Genomic DNA, 19,898 nt, shown 5'->3' on the forward strand with positions numbered 1-19,898 from the left:
CAACATCCGACTTCAATTGAACGGCCATCTTAGTAAATCTACCCCATAGACCTAACTGTTGTACTCACTTCTTTTTAAACAGCTTCCGGAAGGAGCTTCGGAATCCCCCCTTCTGGTCTGACCTGGGATGGTGCTCACTGAAAGAGGTTTGCTCCGTTTCATCCTTATGGTAGAATCTAGCATTTTCCTCCATGTGGATATCCTGACAAACAACAAACCAGTGTTTCTTACTATAAGACAGACTTGTTTCATGTTACTTATACTGTACAATGGTCTGCTATATTTTCTGCTAATTCCTCATCTTTTTTAGGTTAAGTAGCAAGCGAGTAGATCTATCACCAGGGTCGGTCTGGCCCACAGGGGTGTAGGGGAAACCGCCAGTGCACACCTCCTACCCCCACCCTGTCTGGGGCCCAGCTCCTCCTCTAGAGATCAGGCTCAGACTATGGACTTGTATTATACATATGTTACCTTGTACTGCATACACTAGCAGTATTTACTATGTATATTATTTATTAAGGGTCCCAGACCATGCATGCTTTAATGGTTTGCCAAGCCTCTGTGGTAGTTGGCCACATCCCCTCTTGAAATTGGGCCACACCCCCAAACATGGGTCACTACCACTTCATTTTCCCAGTGGGCCCTTCGCGCCCCACTGACTACTGCACTCATTTTTCAGCAACATGATCAAAAGCGACACTACATATTAAAAAAAATTTAAATGTAGGAAATTTTATTTAAGAAGAACTTAAGAACCTCTGTTTTATATAAAAACACAATACATAATTGTGATCTTAGCTGACATTGATAAGATATTACTATATTCTACTGTACACAGCGTTGGCAATATGGAAGCTGCTACTTCAAACTTTAATGCACATTGATAATCTGTTGGTGAACTTAGTGATACATTGCATGATGGTGAATACTTACCTCTAGTAAAGATCTACTTTCTACGTGTGGTCTTTGTGGAATATAGAAGTGCCGATGTGAGTTACGTGTTGATGCTGATACGCCATGGGATTGACCGCTTCGGTCCTGCTTGAACTGCATCCTGCTGGCATTTGTGCTTCTAGTGCTATATAACCGGGCAGACACTGTCTCTTGATTACGAGGGAACTCCTTGAGAGAGCGGCTCAGGGGTTTGTGCTTCACATGGATTCCTTCATGTCTGTAGCTGCTGTTGCTTATGGGGGAAATGCAGCTTCTTGTTAAGGGCTGCTGGGAACGTTCTGTCCTGTTAGATTCAAGTGTGAAATTGATTGGTCTTAAGAAGCAAATATCCAGGCTGGACTCTGAAGAACCTGCAGAGCACGACTCAAAGAGAGCCCTGTTTGGAAATGTTTCTTCTTCGTATGGAGTGGATACTCCTATTATTTCCCCGCCATACTCAAATTCCTCATAATTGCGGGCAAATGTGCCATCAGGTAGGATATTAGATGAGTTCCTCATGGATCTTTCCATATCAAGCATTGCATCTACAGAATTACTTTCATAATCCATCTCTGGGATTGACTGGAGGGGGGTCACCAGAGAATTGAGTTCTTGGTCTGTTCCAGAGTATGAGGTGGGCGCTGTGATGTTCTCAGACCTGTCTTGCTTCTTTCCATCAATTTCCCATTCCAATGAAGATTTTAATGGTTGTATGGTCTCCATTGGAGTTTGTCTGCTCTTTTTAACATGAGGAACTAAATGCCTTAAAAACAAAATATAGGTGCGACTGAGTAATAGCATTACTAGAATCCTTGATGGTTACTTCTACGCTTACCATACCGATCCCTTTAAACCAGGACACTTCTGAATTGCGCAAGTTCTATTGCTAATTAAATCCAGGTGAAATGCAGGCTTGAAGTCAGCCAGCCACATAATCTGTATAATTCATGGGTTTCCCAGTTTAAAGGGATTGTATGGTAAGTATATATACTGCTCAGCTATGAGGAGGTAAAAAATCAAGTTAAGGATAAGGTAACAATGCCATGCTTAAATGGACTGACATTATACTGATTTCACAGTGAATGCTATGATAGGAGAGAGGGTACAGATTATTGCATATGGGCAGACAGATTCTGTATTCACCAAACACAAAACAAAGAGGCACTGGAGGGGGATCTGCAGCACAGTTCAAAATTTAAATAGGGGAGGCACAGCAACTGCCACCAACTGCCATTTCAAACTGAGTCGCAGTGGGTGTGGCTCTCCTATTTGAATTTTGGACTGTATTGGAGCCCCTTCTCTGGAGCCGCCACTGTTTACTACAGTATTTTATTCACAGTATTAAACGTATCTATATAATCAAATGCCTTTTTTAGGTCAAAGTTTTACATGTATGCAGGTTGTAGTTTTTGGTAAAAGACAGAAAAAAACTTTGCTGAATCCACTATCTAAGTAGTCCATGTAAAATAACATTTGTGTAGTATACTAAACACAGTGTTGGCTGATCATAACCCCCATTAGGCTATCTTGGTTTCTTACGTGACTGATGAGTTGGAGCCTGGTCCCGTAGTGTACGACTGGAGCATCTCTTCAGGATGGGCAGCATTTTCCTTAATGTCTCCAGAATTTGTCAGACTGGGAGGAATCTCCTGGCCAGTCCCAGGGCACTGGGAAGCAAGACCTTTGTACAGCTTAATCAGAGAGGACCTAGAAAAGATCAGATCTTCATTTACTCAGAAGACACTACCTACTAGACACAGACACAACATTTAACAACTGTGTGTTCTTATATATTACTGTTTGTAGATGACTGTCTAACAGCATTGCTCATCTAACAAATGGAAAGCCCATCCACCAGAGTCTGTCAGTTTACCACTTGGACAGTTGTCACTTGTACTCTAGTGTTTGTGCATCTTTTCACTAATGAAAGGGCCATAGACAGGCGTAAACAGAGCTTAGTAGGCCTTATAGATAAAGGTATAGGCACTGAGGGGTTAGGGTTAGGGCCGTTAGGCATTAAAAAGAGGGGGTAGGGATAGGCACTGATGGGGAGGGTAAGGCTGCGAGGAAGATGGTTAGGGATAGGCTGCGAGGAAGGGTTAGTCTGTACGGGGGGGGGGGGGGGGTGTTAGGGAACATGTACAGCGAGTTAGGGGAAGGGGGGAGAGGGGTAGTATACTTACCCAACCCCTGTTAGAATTCTAATAGTTGGGATGCCGCTGTCGGTCTTATGACTGACGGTATCCCGACCAATGATCTGCACGTATTCCGCTAGTACACACTATGCAACACAGTACCCCAATTCAAATTTTCACTCAGTGACCCTAGTTCATATTATGACACTTTATTTCGCCCCTCAGTTCATATTATACCACACTGTAGTGCATTCACTTCACATTGTGCCACATAATAGTGCCCCTGTCCATATTATGTAACATTATAGTGCACTTCAGTTCAATTTATACCACATTATAATGAACAGGTTCAGGGGCATAATTAGATATAGTGGGGTAAATTTACTAAGATGGAAGGGCTATTTCAGATGGGATGTTGCTATGGGCAACCAATTAAATTCTAGAATGTGCTTATATAATAATGAGATTCTGATTGGTTGCCCATAACAACATCCCATCTTAGTTAATTTACCCCACTGAATGACCCAAAGGACATCTCTGTACCATCCAATGGTAAACATGTTATATAACACATGTGACTGTGGGGTAAATGTATGAAGCTTGAGAAGTGGTATCTATCCCCATAAAGAACATCATGTGCAAGGTTATAATGCACCAGCCAATTAGCACCAATATGTACATTGGCAGTTATGAGCTGATTGGATGTAACATTATTACCTTGCACACAACGTTCTGTATGGGGGTAGATACCACTTCTTCAAGCTTCATACATTTACCCTTGAGACTGGAAGGTAGCCCCTCTCAACTGGGCCCCATAGCAGCTGCACTCCCTTTCCTATGGTAGTTATCCCATTGCTTGCATGTATACTGGAAATACAGAAAAAAAGAAGAAAAAAAAAATTCTGAAATAAGGAAATCCATGACCACAGAAATATTCAAGGCATAGATGCCTGGATGCAGTCTAATGTTTTCATCCTCTGACCAAGGACCAGATGCACTAAGCTTCAAAAGTGATACAATGGAGAATGATAAACAGCCAGCCAATCAGCTCCTACCTGTCATGTCAAAGACTGTGTTTGAAAACTGTCAGGCAGGAGCTGATTGGTTGGTTGTTTATCACTCTCCATTTTATCACTTTTGAAGCTTAGTGCATCTGGCCCCAAATCTTTTTCCATGTATCAGATTTGGGCCCCTTATTTTTTTGATGCCGTTTACAGTATAAAATGTTTTGGTTTTAGGGCCATAAACATAAAATAAAATTGAAACTTCACAATACTGCAGATTGTGGTGCACAATTTAACTGAACATTGATAGGAAATATAATCCCTGTAATTTTGAAAGAACAGTAGGGAGAGAAGCCAACCCAGCCACCAGATTTCCTGATAGGGATCTGCCTCTGCACCGCCATCACAGGTGATCTTCTACGTCCCTGATTACTACTCTATGGTGACCAGCCATTACAACACATAAGATACACATAAGAGACACCATGGCATCTCAAGGAGTGAAGCAGCAGATGCATTTATACAGGGGTATGGGTAAAAAACGGACCCAGCCAAGACCCCGGACCGCCGGACCGGACATCAAAATCTGCAGTCCGCAGCTTGTAGTGTCCGATCCGGGGGTGTCCCGTCCTGGAGGGGTGGGGTGGGTTCACGTGACACCTGTCACCAGGGAGAGGAGGAGGGGGGAATAAAGCCTCCCTGTATGGTCCGGGCATGTAGCAAAAACCGTAACGGACCGGACCACACGGGGAGGCTGTAATCTCCCCTTCCCAAGTCCCTGGTGAAAGCTATCACAGGCATCCCCCCGGGCAAGACACCCCCAGGACGGGACACCACCCGGACCGGACATTACAAGCTCCAGACTGCAGATTTCGATGTCCGGGGTCTTGTCCGGGTCCAGTTTTTACATAGTACCTTTACACAGTTCTACAATCACCATCGGTTCTGTTACACACACAAAATTATTTTACATCGTTTCAACATGGGTCTCTCTGAAAACTTACTTTTTCAGTTTTTTCCGTTTCTGGATAAGCAAGTCTTCATTATACTGGAAAAGAACACTGTAATGTGAAATGAAAACTCGCAGCCGCTGGACACAAACGAGCAGCAAGTAATAGTCCGGGTGCTCCTGCTCTGTATGCTTCAGGATATTCTGCATGGAAGACGGAAGAAAACAGACGCTATACAATATGTATAATGGGTTCCCAGTCAGAAATTAGGATTCAAATGCCCCCACCCCTATACGTAAAACCTATATTAGTGAAAGTTAATCAGAAACAGAACATTTGCATTAAGCCAGTGATTCCCAAACTCATTCCTCAAAGAAACCTAACAGTCCAAGATTTAACTGGCTGAGCACAGATGGGAAAATTGACTAAATTTAGTAATCTGCGCCCAAGCGTGGTTATCTGTAAAACCTGGATTGTTTAGGGTGCCTTGAGGACCAAGTGTGGGAATCCATGCATTAAGCTTTGATACTATAATGATCAGTAGATCCCTCACTGCAAACTGATTGAGCAGTGGCGTAACTACTGTAAGGCAGCCCCAGCAGCCGCTTGGGGGAGCAAGCAGCAGTGGGGTCTGTGTGGGCGCCGGCACCCGCTCGACGAACTGATATGCTGCTGCCTGCCGCTGCCCATTGGCTGAGCACTGGACGCAAGTCAGCCGCAGCGTGGGTGGGGCCATGGCAGAAATGACAAATCCCCCCACTGATTCAATTCACTGTACACAGAGCCGGCTATTGACTACTGTGTACAGGATGGGCGGGGGGATGGGTGTGCTAGGGCGGCCTGGGATGCATCAGAGCCAAGGGAAGCAGCAGTGTCTGCTGGTCTCTCTTCCTCTCTCCTGCTACAGCTTCTCCGTTATGAGTGTGACATTATTACATCACACACTGGGGAAACATGCTGGAGAGGAGCCTGGAGGGGAGGGGAGCGCCACAAACTTTTTGGCAAGGGGGAGCAAAATTTATAGTTACGCCACTGTGATTGAGGATATAATAACAGGCCAATAATTAACAGAAAGGGTCAGTACAGGTAAGTGGGGAGAATATACTGTAGTGTAGGGGGTGTACATAACCACATAGTTCTGGCCATGCCCACATAGCACTGGTCCCAACTCCTTCTCTACTCAGTATATAATGCCATTGAACATTTTTAGTCCCAGAACTATGTGGCCCTACATCAGGGATGGGGAACCTTCAGCGCTCCAGCTGTTGTTGAACTGCAAATCCCCGCATGCCCTGCTACATTTTTGCTATTTGGCCATACTAAAACTGTAGCAGGGCATGCTGGGATGTGTAATTCAACAACAGCTGGAGAGCCAAAGGTTCCCAATTCCTGCCCTAAATCATACACGGAGGTCCCTTGACCCAATATACCAAAAAATAAATAACACATACACATCATAGGTATTAGGGACAGCTCTGATGCTGGCAGAAATGTATATTTAGATAAAGGTGTAAATCTTTAAACAATAATTAAATAAAGCCAGAAAAGTTTTATATCTTACTAACTATCTCATAAGTATTTTCTTTATATTACAGTATAGTATAAGTATTTTATTTATATTATTTTACTAATTTATTACATTTACATTAATTTGGGAGGCACTGATAAGCGGTGCTTCCCACTGACAATTGAAGGGGATGAAGCTCCGGGGTCGGAGCTAAGCAGTGGGCTATAAAAGCCCAATTAAAAAATGGTAAAAGCAGCTCTTCTATAAGTGCTTCATTGACAGGGGCTGCTGTGATTGGACACATTCATGTATCACTTGTAATACATTTTTACAATGGTCATTCATATTAGAGGGCAAAAGCCATTGGTCTCACCTGCAAAAGGATCAGATATTCTGGAATACGCTGAACTACGTGAAAAAGTAGAATGTACAGATCCGACTTAATATCTTCTTCAGCCTAATCATAAAACAACAATGATTTAATTTAGTTTTATTCACAGGTTTATTTTTTTACGCAGCCATTATTTATATATATATATATATATATATATATATATATATATATATATATATATATATATATATATATATAGAGAGAGAGAGAGAGAGAGAGAGAGAGAGAGAGAGAGAGAGAGAGAGAGAGGAATAGAAGTAAGCTCTGTGTTATTTCTCAACTTTTATATCACAGTAATTGTACAGAGTTAAAAAACTGTTTTTATTTAAAAAAATTTCATACACAAACATGATTAATTCAGTAAAAGCTTTGTATATGATCCAATGGTTGATCCAACACCAAGGTATAGTTCTAACATATAAGATCCTACGCGTTTCGTCTGCTAGGACTTTATTAGGGTTGATGTGGATCCAGTATGATAAGTGTGATAGAACTAGTATTCTTCAAGAATAAGTTGTAAAAAACTGACGATGTCAGACTTAATAAAACCTCTGTCCTGTAGAGACAGCAGACTCCTAGATGCCCGAAATTCTGGCGGGTATCACTTTAAAACAGCATTGAAACAGCTCATAAACAGGTGTCACTTCAGCGCTTGTATGAATTTGGTACACTCGTTTAGTAGAGAGGAAATCCTATCGCCTGTTGACTGCACTTCAACAGGTGATAGGATTTCCTCTCTACTAAACGAGTAGCCAGAAAACAGCCAGAAAACTGGTTGTAGCCAGTTGAAACAGCTGTCGGGACAGCTGCTGTTATTACCTATTGCACCTATGGAATAAACTACACATTTTTTTCGCATTCACAGTGTGACTTTGGCGCATTCACACACATAGACTGTGTTGTCTACTGGATTTCCACAATGAAAAAAAGCCTAAATGCCAGTATCCTACATATTGACATCACATTATAGTAATGTGAGAATCCAGCACCCTAGGCAAAACTTCAATCTACTGCCCCCCCCCCCCCCCCATACTGCCACCAATACCAACCCCTTAAGGCATGCTTGCCTAACAATCCGGAATGGCATTGAGGCTCCCAAAAATTGTGTGGCCTACCCTGCCCCCGGGAAACTGGGCAAGTCCCCTTGAGAACCCCCTTTGCCATCCACAGTAAAGTACAAGGAGGAGGGGGCAGCAAAGTAGGGAAGTATGCCTCAAGGAAAATTATGGAAGTGTGGTCTTAGAAGTTCCAACAAAGATCCTCATAGACATCCTTGACATTTTGATAAGCAGACTTGGTGGTGCCCCCCCCAGATCCTGGCACCCTAGGCAGCTGCCTAAAGCTGCCTAATGGTAAAGCCGGCCCTGATGACACCCCATTCCCAGATTATTTTTATAAAGTACTATGAGCAGCAGAAGGAGGTCTAGGTCAGATCTTCGGGGGTGGTAGTGCAATCAGTTTGCTTGGCTCTCTGTAACTGGGGTAGTGGGACCTGGGCCCCCATATCTCCGAGCAGAAGAATACAGGAGAAGGTTATGAACAAAATTTAGTAGTCAACATAACTCTAGTACTCATTAGCACTACATCTCTTACTATAGGTACTTATTAGTACTGCAACTATTACTATAGGTACTCATTATTACTGCAACTATTACTATAGGTAATTACTGCAACTATTACTATAGGTACTCATTATTACAACAACTATTACTATAGGTACTCATTAGCACTACATATCTTACTATAGGTACTCATTATTACTGCAACTATTACTATAGGTACTCATTAGCACTGACATACCATCCTCGAGGACACCTGTCACATACCATCCCTGAGATTGGAAACCTCTAGCGGCGTGGGAAACCCCTGGCTGTCTTACCATCCAGCCATTCCCTACATCTACTGGGTCATCTCCTTTGTGGCCCCACTGCCGCATCATATTTGAGGACATCTCTGCATTATTGCCTTCGGGATTGGATCATTCACTTGTGGTAACTATTATCCCAGTGGGCAACCTGACTCACCTCCCATATCAGTTACATATTTGACCTGCTGAGACTGAATATCTAATTTGTCTTACTTCCCCAGTAGTCCGGTCCAGACTTTTATTACACATTCACCATTTTAATTTCCTTCATCATTTATTGTTATGTAATTGTATGATATGATTTTTTTTAATTGTTATTAAACATTTGTACAATCTTTCATCAAACCAGCGCTACTTATTTTCTCTTGTTATTCATTAGCACTACATCTCTTACTATAGGCACATATTAGTACTGCAACTATAACTATAGGTACTCATTATTACTGCAACTATTACTATAGGTACTCATTATTACTGCAACTATTGCTATAGGTACTCATTAGCACTGCATCTCTTACTATAGGTACTCATTATTACTGCAACTATTACTATAGGCACTCATTATTACTGCAACTATTGCTATAGGCACTCATTAGCACTACATCTCTTACTATAGGCACATATTAGTACTGCAACTATAACTATAGGTACTCATTATTACTGCAACTATTACTATAGGCACTCATTAGCACTACATATCTTAAGTTACTATAGGTACATATTAGTACTGCAACTATAACTATAGGTACTCATTATTACTGCAACTATTACTATAGGTACTCATTAGCACTGCATCTCTTACTATAGGTACTCATTATTACTGCAACTATTACTATAGGCACTCATTAGCACTGTATCTCTTACTATAGGCACTCATTAGCACTGCATCTCTTACTATAGGTACTCATTAGCACTGCATCTCTTACTATAGGTACTCATTATTACTGCAACTATTACTATAGGTACTCATTAGCACTGCATCTCTTACTATAGGTACTCATTATTACTGCAACTATTACTATAGGCCAGTGATTTTCAACCTTTTTACCTTGCGGCACACTAAATAAGACTTTAAAATTGCCAAGGCACACCATGAGATCTCCACAGGGCAAAATACATTGGCCCCCACAGGAAAAACAAAAACTATTGGCCCCCATATAAAAAAAATCGCGCTGGTCCCCACAGGTAACAAAAATAAAATACATTGCCCCTTAATATGAAAATAAGAGACCAGTAAATAACAGTTGAACTGGTGGTGGCTGTAAACTGGTGTGAACATCTCTAGATCTGGAGGCACACTTGAGAACAGCTCAAGGCACACTAGTGTGCCACGGCACAGTGGTTGAAAAACACTGCTATAGGCACTCATTAGCACTGCATCTCTTACTATAGGCACTCATTAGCACTGCATCTCTTACTATAGGTACTCATTATTACTGCAACTATTACTACTGCAACTATTACTCATTAGCACTGCGGGCCTGATTCAAATCCATTCGGTACTGCGTGCATTCGCACGCAGTACCGATGTTGCGCATCTGCGCATGCGCAGGCGGGTATCTGCACATGTGCAGGCGTATGGTGTGTGCACCCACGGCGACCTTTCGGGTCGCCGGGTGCACGCACCCATGCCGGCGTGGGGGCGGAGATGGGCGGGGGGGCGCCGGGCTGCCCCATTACCATATGGGAACGCCCAGCGTTCCATGGGCGTTCTCATGGTAATGAGGCAGTGACGCGGGTGTGGGGGGCGGGTAGCTGACATCACCGGATGTCAGCTGCCCGTCTATATCCACGCAGGGCCGGTGCAAGGGTTCTTGGCACCCTAGGCAAAACTTCTGCCTACACCCCTCCCCCCCCCCTCCAAAAAAAAAAAAAACAACTACCCACTTTCCCGGTCAGTCAGGTGAAGGGACAGTATTAAACTGCTTACTAGGCTGAGAGTATTGCAGCCTAGCGAGCAGGTCTGAATTGCCCCCAGTGTAATAATATATTTTAAGTATTCCGTATACAGTGAGAATGAATTTAATTCCAGGAAGCTACAGCAAAGACCAAAGATTAAATTTTCACATAAAAGTTCAAGCAGTACTAAAATGTATATGTTCCTATGCAATGTATTTGTCTAATATTATTATAGAGCCTAAAAGTCAGTGGCTTAATTAAAATGTATAGTAATAGAACAGCGGCCACTAGCATAGACACCTTACCTCTACATCTGATCAGTCACCCTTGCCAGGATCAGATTGGGGCTGCCTGTTCCTTGTATGGGTGGATGATGATACCAGCAGCTGGATCTGACACCCTGTATTAACCGGCGGGCAGGATGGAGAAGGGGGCGGCAAGGTGAGCTGCTGCTGGTGTAGCCCGCACACTGCCCGGACACACAGCCGATACACTGCGCGGGCTGGAACAGGGATGATTACCCGTACAGGAAGGTGGGTGCTGGACAGTGGGTGGCTGGAGCAGCGGGGACTACAGTGCAGCACATCTAGCAGCGGCGTCTCCCCAGCAGATGCTACATCAACTAGGACATCTCTGATGTCCCATGCCCGACATTAGTACATCCTCGGTGCAGGGCCAGGCCAGGGATAATAAAGTGTTCAATTGCACCTTGCTGCAGATGGGACGGAGTCGCATTGGGGGCTGATTGTGCTGCCAGGGAGGGGAGGCAGAGGTCTCCATTAGCCATCGGCTCCATAGTGCCGCAGCGCTAACTGCTGCCCGCCCCTTACCAGCAGAGTTGACCCAGCTGCTGGGCGATTGCTAGAGTAGCAATATAATTAAATGTAAAAGTTGGGCAGATCAAAAGGGCGCCCTCCAGTGGCCAGCGCCCTAGGCAGGTGCCTAAAGCTGCCTAGTGGTAGCGCCGGCCCTGTATCCACGCCAGCGTGCACGCAAATGTAAGTAACTGAAAAGTCACTTATATATGCGTGCACGCTAAACATCATCCGATGGTCGGTGACCATCGAAAGATGTGGGCGGTTACCCGAGCCATGCGAATGGATGTTTATGCAAAACATCCATTCGCACCTGCTCGGGCAAAGCCGCACTTTGAGGGGGCGGCGGGGGGGGGGGGGGCGGTTGTTCGCCAGGCGGGGTTTGGTGGACTCGCAAGGCTGCGAATTTGCAGCCTTGCGAATCAACCTGAATAAACCCCTGCATCTCTTACTATAGGTATTCATTAGCACTGCATCTCTTACTATAGGTACTCATTATTACTGCAACTATTACTATAGGCACATATTAGTACTGCAACTATTACTGTAGGTACTCATTAGCACTGCATCTCTTACTATAGGCACTCATTAGTACTGCAACTTTTAATCTAGTACTCTAAATACTACACTATAAGTACTCCTTAGACCTGCAACTATTACTCTATTACTCATTAGTACTGCATACAATAAGTACTTGTTAGTACTGCAACTATCACTATACGTACTCATTAGCACTGCAACTATTATTCTAGTACTCATTAGCACTGCAATTATTATGCTAGTACTCATTAGCACTGCAATTATTACTTTAAGTACGGGCAACTACTACTGTAGCTAATGCTTAGGAGAAGTGACAATGTTTTGCTATGCAGAACAGACTTACCTCTTTTAGAACCACAATATGGATCACAGATATACTTTCTGGTAAGTCTTTCAAATAGGCAACGTAGTAGTCCAAAAAGTTGTTCTTGAATGAAAAGAACATATATGTATAACATAAAGCATTATCATTAATATTCCTCTTATATAGAAAAAAAAACCTCTAGTATAATTTCTAGTTTGTCTTGATGTTAAAATAATTACTGTATGTAGGCATGCCAGAGGAAGGATCTCTGGGCCTACCTGTGTAGGTGAAATTAAAGGAAATACCAGACACAATGTATTTTTTAACCTTCATTTTTTAATCTCCCCCAAATTAGTATAATGGTAGAGGTCTTCTAGCTGGGACCCCTGCTGCAGGAGATTTGCGCTGCTGTGTGAGGTTATCTGGCTACATGGATAAACTGTATAGCTGTGCCACAGCTCTTGTATGAGGAAATAAATTCTGTTCCAGCTGTCCAGACTGCTGCATCTGGTATAAATGTCATGGTCTATACTCTCTGGCAAATCTACATTATGACTGGTTGCAGGAAGGAGAGCTAGAAGCAGCACGGTTACTAGGGGTCATGGTTGCATGTTGCAGCTGGAGTCATATGGGACATGGTTGGTGGTGCTGCAGCTCAGAACAGATTCTAGGGTGTATTCAATCTGTGCAGATTTTTCCCAACAGGGGACTCACGTATTCAAAGTTAACAGCACAGAAGGCTGTCAGATCTGACTTTTTTTAAAGTTGGATCTGTTTATCAGAAACGGCCTTGGATTGTCGACTTAACGACCGTTTTCTAACAATTTGTGTTCATTTTCACTGATTTCAGGACTTTAAGACACTTGACTGTCAGAAAATTGAATACCAACAGTGGAATTAGTGTCGGAAGCCGTCGAAAACAGCTGGGATTCCGACGGTGAGGACATTCTGACAGTCGGAATCCCTGATTGATTGGTATTATGTTACAGTAATGCATTCTACAGTGATCAAGGCCTTGCTAGGACTAAAGGTATTATACGCTACAGAAGACTGGATGGAGAAGGAGATATGGCAAGAAAGGAATAATGTGGAGGCCTCTCAGGCCCATCACTACTAGACCTTGCTTCTCTACTTTTTTTTTCTCCTCTCCGGGAAAAGCCCGGAGAAGAGACCAGATAGTACATGTCAGGGGGGCGGGATGAGGCTGACGTCACCAAGCCCCGCCCCCATGGCAGTCAAACGTGGCAATTTGTGGGTCTGCGGATTGGGGGAGGGGATAAAATGATGCAATTCGTGTAGGCAAGTATATAATAGACAAGGGCCTAGAGCTGCAGTAATTTTTTCCAGCAAATTTATGTCTACGGTATTTATTTCACATCTCATCTAATTTTCTTTTATTTTGTGAGTGCAATGGTATGTTTGAGGTAATAATTTCAAGATGAATCTACGAAATCCGTTTATCTCTCTGGGCTTGATTCAGGTTGGTAAGCAAAAAAGCACACAGCTGGGCAAAACGATGTTGCATTGCAGGTGGAGCAAGTGTAACTTGCAGAGAGAGTTAGATTTGGGTGGGGTGTGTTTAAACTGAAATCTAAATTGCAGTGTAAAAATAAAGCTGTGAAACATTTGTGGGCTACATGCTACATAGCATGCCACATGGATCGCATATAAGCTGCTCACAGCAATGCTCCTCTGCCACTGCAGCATAAGTAAGTCTGACCTAAATCAAGCGGCATGTCACAGTGAGGTAGGCTGGAGTACCGAGAGGGGGGGGGGCAGGTACAGTTTACCCGGGCCCGTACCTGTCAGGGGGGCCCTGCTCTGGACACAGTTTTTTTCTTTTAATTCGGTGGCGAGTGCGCCGGGTCTAAGTGCGCCGGGTCTAAGTGTGCCGGGTCTGAGTGCGCCGGAGTCAGCTGTTCAGCAGCGGCATTGGGAGTGTGGATGTGGGCAGACGTATGCCGGTGTGGGGGTAGCAGCATCACAGAGGTCCTTCTGAGTGTCGTTCCACTCTCCGACTCCAGGGCGTAACTTGGGAGTTTACCATGGCTCGGCGACAGGAGGTTACTTAGGGTAGGTAGTTCCTGGGTGCCGGGAGGAACTGGGTCAGAGAGAGGCCACCTCCCGCGGGAGTACCACCCACTCTGCAGAATCCAGCCCGCCCGCTCCTCACATTCCCACCCCAACCGCCACCACCAGCAGCAGGTGCCAGTGCCATATCTCCAGCCCAGCAGGCCCAGACCACCCATGTCCAGGTCACTGTGTTCCAAGGTGGAAGGTGGGTGGCTGGTTGCTCTGTGTCTGCTGCCTCCCTGCATGCTCCTAGGGCTGACATCCAACTCTGGAAGTCAGCATCTAACCCCTGGCAGAGCATTTACTGTAACTCCATGACAATGAGCATGTTAACCCCTGTCAAAACATGAGACCCATGTCAGAGCATGTAAATCCATGGCAACGAGCATGTTAACCCCTGGCAGAGCATGTAACTCCTGGCAGAGCAGGTAAATCCCATGGCAATGAGCATGTTAATCCACTAATTTGCAATGAGCATTACGGTGTGTGGAATAACGTGTAATGGGCATTATGGCATGTGGTAAAATATATAATAGGTATTACGGTGTATGGCATAATTTGTACTTCCCACTACGATGTGTGGCATAATATGTAATGAGCATTATGGCTTGATATATAATATGTAATGGCTGCAGTGGTGTAACAACAGGTCCGCAGAGTGTGCGGGGAGCTACGTCCATGGGGGCTGCAGGAAGCTGTTGTACCGGGGCCCAGGATTTCTCTTGGCGGCCCTGGAGGCAGGCAAGGCCAAAGAAACTGCACCTGCCACTCCCAGACCCTGAAACGCCGGCTGACCCCGGCTCTTCCCCTCAAACACCTCTGCCAATTAGGCAGAGGCGTTAACAAAATTAGTATTTGAGCGCAGGAGCCATCCTACAAATGTGTAGAATGGGTCCTGCTCATGCGCAGTTTTGCGACCATGCGATTAGTCATGAACCGGGCCCTTAATCTCTCTGCACATGTTGCATCTGACTCACCTGCAGTGCCGCATGGTTTTGCCCAGTTGTGTGCTTTTTTTGCTTTGCTAACAAATCTCAATTAGGCCAATTTTAAATCTGAACAAATTAAAGATGAGATGTAACCAAGACAACGAAATAACTGACATACAGCATTGGTACCTCATCATTGGTTAACTTCAGGAATATATCTCCCAGGATTCCTTGTCTGGACCATTTCACAACTCTCTCCTGCAATATGTGGAGCAGGTCCAGGTGATGCTGGATCAAATACCGCAAGGAACTGGGGAAGAAACTGAGAAATGAACAAAAAGTGACCCTTGATGATGCAGTCAGCATTATGGATGGAGTAAAAATTGAAAAAAAAAAAAGATGAAAATTAATAAATGGAGATTTTAATTTGAAAGGAACATATAACTCCCCGCCAAACACACATAGGGAGTTATTATGCTTCACTCGGAAAGGCACAATCACTCTCTAATGGACAAAACCATGTGCACTGCAGGTGGGGCAGATGTAACATGTGCAGAGAGAGTTAGATGTGGGTGTTTTATTGTTTTTGTGCAGGGTAAACACTGGCTGATTTATTTTTACACTGCAATATAGATCAGTTTGAAGTACAAACCCAACTCTCTCTGCACATGTTACATCTGCCCCACCTGCAGTGCATATGGTTTTTTCCATTAGAGAGTGATTGTGCCTTTCCGAGTGAAGCAGAATAACCCCCATAGTTCCATGGACCTTAGGTTTTACTTAAGACGTCACATATTCTATCTACACTTCCTGTATTTTAATGTTTCATGATTACTGTAACTCTGATGGTGCTGGCCAGTACAACTGAAATCATATGTTAAGGTCTGTCCAAGACATGAGTACAGATCTTGTGATGGCATAATAAGTATAAATGTCACTTATACTGTAACCCCATCCTCTCCCATTCTCATCCTGCAGTATTATCTTCTGAATGTACCGGCAGCATAAAGGATGTGTGCATTTATAAATGTGTATAAAAAACAGTATGCACTTTTCACTGATTGCAGAATAGGTATAGCATATGATGGGGTACAACCATAAGCTGTAATATGGAGGCTGTATTAGCAGCAATGAATCAATTAATCAATCAATCAGTGCTTTAAATGCCTTCCACTACATACTCCACCTCCATTTCCCTGTAAAGCGCTGGGGCTTCTTCTCTTCTTTCTATGGCGTTGTATATTTTAGTAATTGCCATCCAGCCTGCCACTGCTGTGCGACTATGTTTCATAGATGTGCTATAGTCTTAGTAACTGCCATGTGTTTGTGCCGTTGCTCTGTCACTTCACTCAGCCAGCCAATCAGCCTGTGGCCTATATTGGTGAACAATATTGTGAACTGTGATGTACTGGAAATGACTGGAAATGAATGTTACGTACATCTCTATTGAATGCACCAGAAGCGCAGAGTGATGAGGCATATGTGAGGGGTTTGGGCATAGTGGGCATGATTATTACTTACAATAAGTATTGTGGAGAGAATAGTGTACAGGGAAAGCAGGTGTGTGGGGGGAAAAGAGTGTCAAGTGCAGAGTACATGGCTTACTGATTACCAGATATGTGCTTTGTATTATAAATGCAGCATGTGTGTGAATGTACATCTCCATGTTAGGGATGACCATACAAAACTGACGGTTGACAACAATCAATCTTCTCTACTAATGGAAATGCTCTTTCCATCTGATTGTGTAATGGGTGCCATCATTGCATGCTTCATTCCAATGGCTCATCCGGTGGCTTCCTACACACCAGGAATGAGTGCCTGACCTATTTTCTTTGCACATGTGCAAACATCCACTGGTGTCACGGAAAAGGAAAAGTTGCTAATCGGAGAGGAAGTTACTTCTTTGCAGAGTAGGGGGAATATTTCCTCAGGATTGATTTCGGACAATATCTTTTATTATTATTAATTATTTGTAGAGATGTGCGGGCTCGGATTCCTCAGATCCGAGCCAGCACGGACGTCATCAATCCGGGCCCGGATACGAGCAGCGCTCGGCGCTTCCCGCCTTACTAGAATCCGGGCGCACGGGCAAAACGTCATCGCCCGGCGTCGGATTCTCGCAAGATCACGGAACCCTTAAATTCCGCAACCTCGCGCCGCCATCTTTACTCCAATCTCGGAGAAGGGTAGGGAAGGGTGTGCTGCTGCTGTGTGTGGTCTCTGCTGGGGCCCGTGCTGCTGTGTACTGTGTCTCTGCTCAGTGATCAAGACATCACCATTGCAAGGATGACTGGTGCTGTGTTCTGTCTCTCCTTTGTGCTGGGGCCTGCCTCTGCTGAGTCTGCTCCTGTATAGTCAGTCACAGTGTGATAGTCCACTGGTGCTGCTAGTGCCACTGCCTGCCCTGCACTGCCTAGTGTCTGCTGCAGTCTGCTCTCTGCTGTTGCCACTGGCTAGTGCCTACCAGTACCTATTGCAGTATATAATTCCAGTGTGCTGTTGCCCCTGGCTATCAGTACCTATCACAGTATATAATTCCAGTTTGCTGTTGCCACTGGCAGTGGCTACCAGTATTTTATTTATTGCAGTATATAATTCCAGTCTGCTGTTGCCTCTGGCTACCAGTATTATTTATCACAGTATATAAAAATCCAGTCTGCTGTTTCCACTGGCTACCAGTATTTATCGCAGTATATAATTCCAGTCTGCTGTTGCCGCTGGCTACCAGTATTATTTATCACAGTATATAAAAATCCAGTCTGCTGTTTCCACTGGCTTCCAGTATTTATCACAGTATATAATTCCAGTCTGTTGCCACTGGCTACCAGTATTTATTGCAGTATATAATTCCAATCTGCTGTTTCCACTGGCTACCAGTACTATCAGTCCAGGGGTGCCCACATGTGTGCTGTATTTGTCCAGGGGTGCCCCCATGTGTCCTGTATCAGTCCTGGGGTGCCCGCATGTGTGCCATATAATTCCAGGGGTGCCCCATGTGTCCCATATCAGACCAGGGGAGCTGCCCTTTTTTTTAATGAAAATAAAATTAAGGTGTTTTTTTTTTTTTTTACTGCAAGGGCTGTTAAATGCGCTGTAGTCCAGGGGTGAGCCAAGAGTGCTGTATAATTCATGGGGTGTTGCTAAGTAAGGTGTGCTGCTCTTTTTTATAATTAAAAGAATACACATTTTTATTTTTACTGCAGGAATTTGTCTGCTGTATAATTCCATGCCTGCCGCCATGTGTGCCGTAACAGTCCAGGGGTGCCACCATCTGTGCCGTATAATTCCATGTGTGCTGTATCAGGTCAGGGGTGCCACCATCTGTGCCGTATAATTCCTGGGGTAAGCCAAGTCTGCCGTATAATTCATGGGGTGCTGCCAAGTGTGCTGTATTAGACCAGGGGTGATGCTAAGCGTGCCATATCAGTCCAGGGGTGATGCTAGGTGTGCCGTATCAGACTAGAGGGGATGCTAAGTGTGCCATATCAGTCCAGGGGTGATGCTAAATGTGCCGTATCAGTCCAGGGGTGATGCTACCTGTGCCATATCAGTCCAGGGGTGATGCTAGGTGTGCCGTATCAGACTAGGGGGGATGCTAAGTGTGCCATATCAGTCCAGGGGTGATGCTAAATGTGCCATATCAGTCCAGGGGTAATTCTAGGTGTGCAGTATCAGCCTAGAGGGGATGCTAAGTGTGCCATATCAGTCTAGTGTTTGTGCCGCACACTTGTGTGGCTTATCATAGTTATTCAGCTACCTCGGTGCAACCTTTTGCCCTAAAAACAATATTGTAAGGTGTGAGCTGTTCAGAATAGACTGTAAATGAGTGGAAATGAATGTTATTGAGGTTAATATAGCGTAGGAGCAAAAAAAAAAAAAAAAATCTGCGATTTTAGCAGTTTTTATGCTTTTTTAACAAAAAAATCAGAACCCAAAACCCAAGAAATCCAAACACAAAACACTTAGGAGGTGTTTTGGCAAAACCCATTAGAACCCAAAACCTCAAGGTAATCAGAACCCAAAACCCGAAAAGTGGCCGGTGCACATCTCTACTTATTTGGTTGAAGTTTTTAGGTTTATTTGCTGTCGAATTTGAATGGAACTGACAAAAATGACAGACTTCCCACAACTAAAAAGCAAGTGACATCTAACTGGTTCCTGACAAAACAAATTAGACCTGGTGTGTGAGTGTGTACAGGTATTTAGGGCAGACTAGATGGGTCATGTGGATCTTATCTGCCGTCAAATTGAATGCTTCTGTCTATGAGGATTTTAAAATAAACTGTTAAGCTGGATACACACTAGATGATATGTTGTCTGATCCGGTCATATCCAGCACATTGCCTAATGTGTCTTATGTATGTCACTGACAATTCAAGCGCACATTACCTGCAACATCCTCCGTCGGCCCTACATGCAAATCCAACGGAAAACATTGCTAGCCTGGGCCAAGCTGCCGGATGCAGCATGGCCCCTGTCATGGCAGCAGGCATTGGCAAGTGTGCAGGCACTTTGCCGAAGCCAGCTTCCTGTCGCTCCCTATGT

General features: G+C 44.2%; 1 protein-coding gene across 5 annotated transcripts in view; it reads right to left on the reverse strand.

Moving 5' to 3' along the window:
- ARHGEF33 (Rho guanine nucleotide exchange factor 33) overlaps positions 1-19,898 on the reverse strand; it is a 62,968-nt gene that overhangs the window by 4,975 nt on the left and 38,095 nt on the right. For 4 of the 5 annotated variants that reach the window (XM_083176064.1, XM_083176063.1, XM_083176066.1 and 1 more), the window contains exons 9-15: positions 15,540-15,672; positions 12,388-12,471; positions 6,903-6,986; positions 5,077-5,225; positions 2,473-2,640; positions 934-1,696; positions 69-202 (exon numbers count right to left, since the gene is read on the reverse strand). In XM_083176064.1, the coding sequence (XP_083032190.1) occupies positions 69-202; positions 934-1,696; positions 2,473-2,640; positions 5,077-5,225; positions 6,903-6,986; positions 12,388-12,471; positions 15,540-15,672 (1,515 nt within the window). The remainder of the gene's footprint in view (positions 1-68; positions 203-933; positions 1,697-2,472; positions 2,641-5,076; positions 5,226-6,902; positions 6,987-12,387; positions 12,472-15,539; positions 15,673-19,898) is intronic. The other variant, XM_083176065.1, reaches the window with a different exon arrangement.

Source organism: Crinia signifera, chromosome 3 (assembly GCF_055691185.1).
Source record: "Crinia signifera chromosome 3, ASM5569118v1, whole genome shotgun sequence".
In the NCBI taxonomy this organism is placed as follows: domain Eukaryota; kingdom Metazoa; phylum Chordata; class Amphibia; order Anura; family Myobatrachidae; genus Crinia; species Crinia signifera.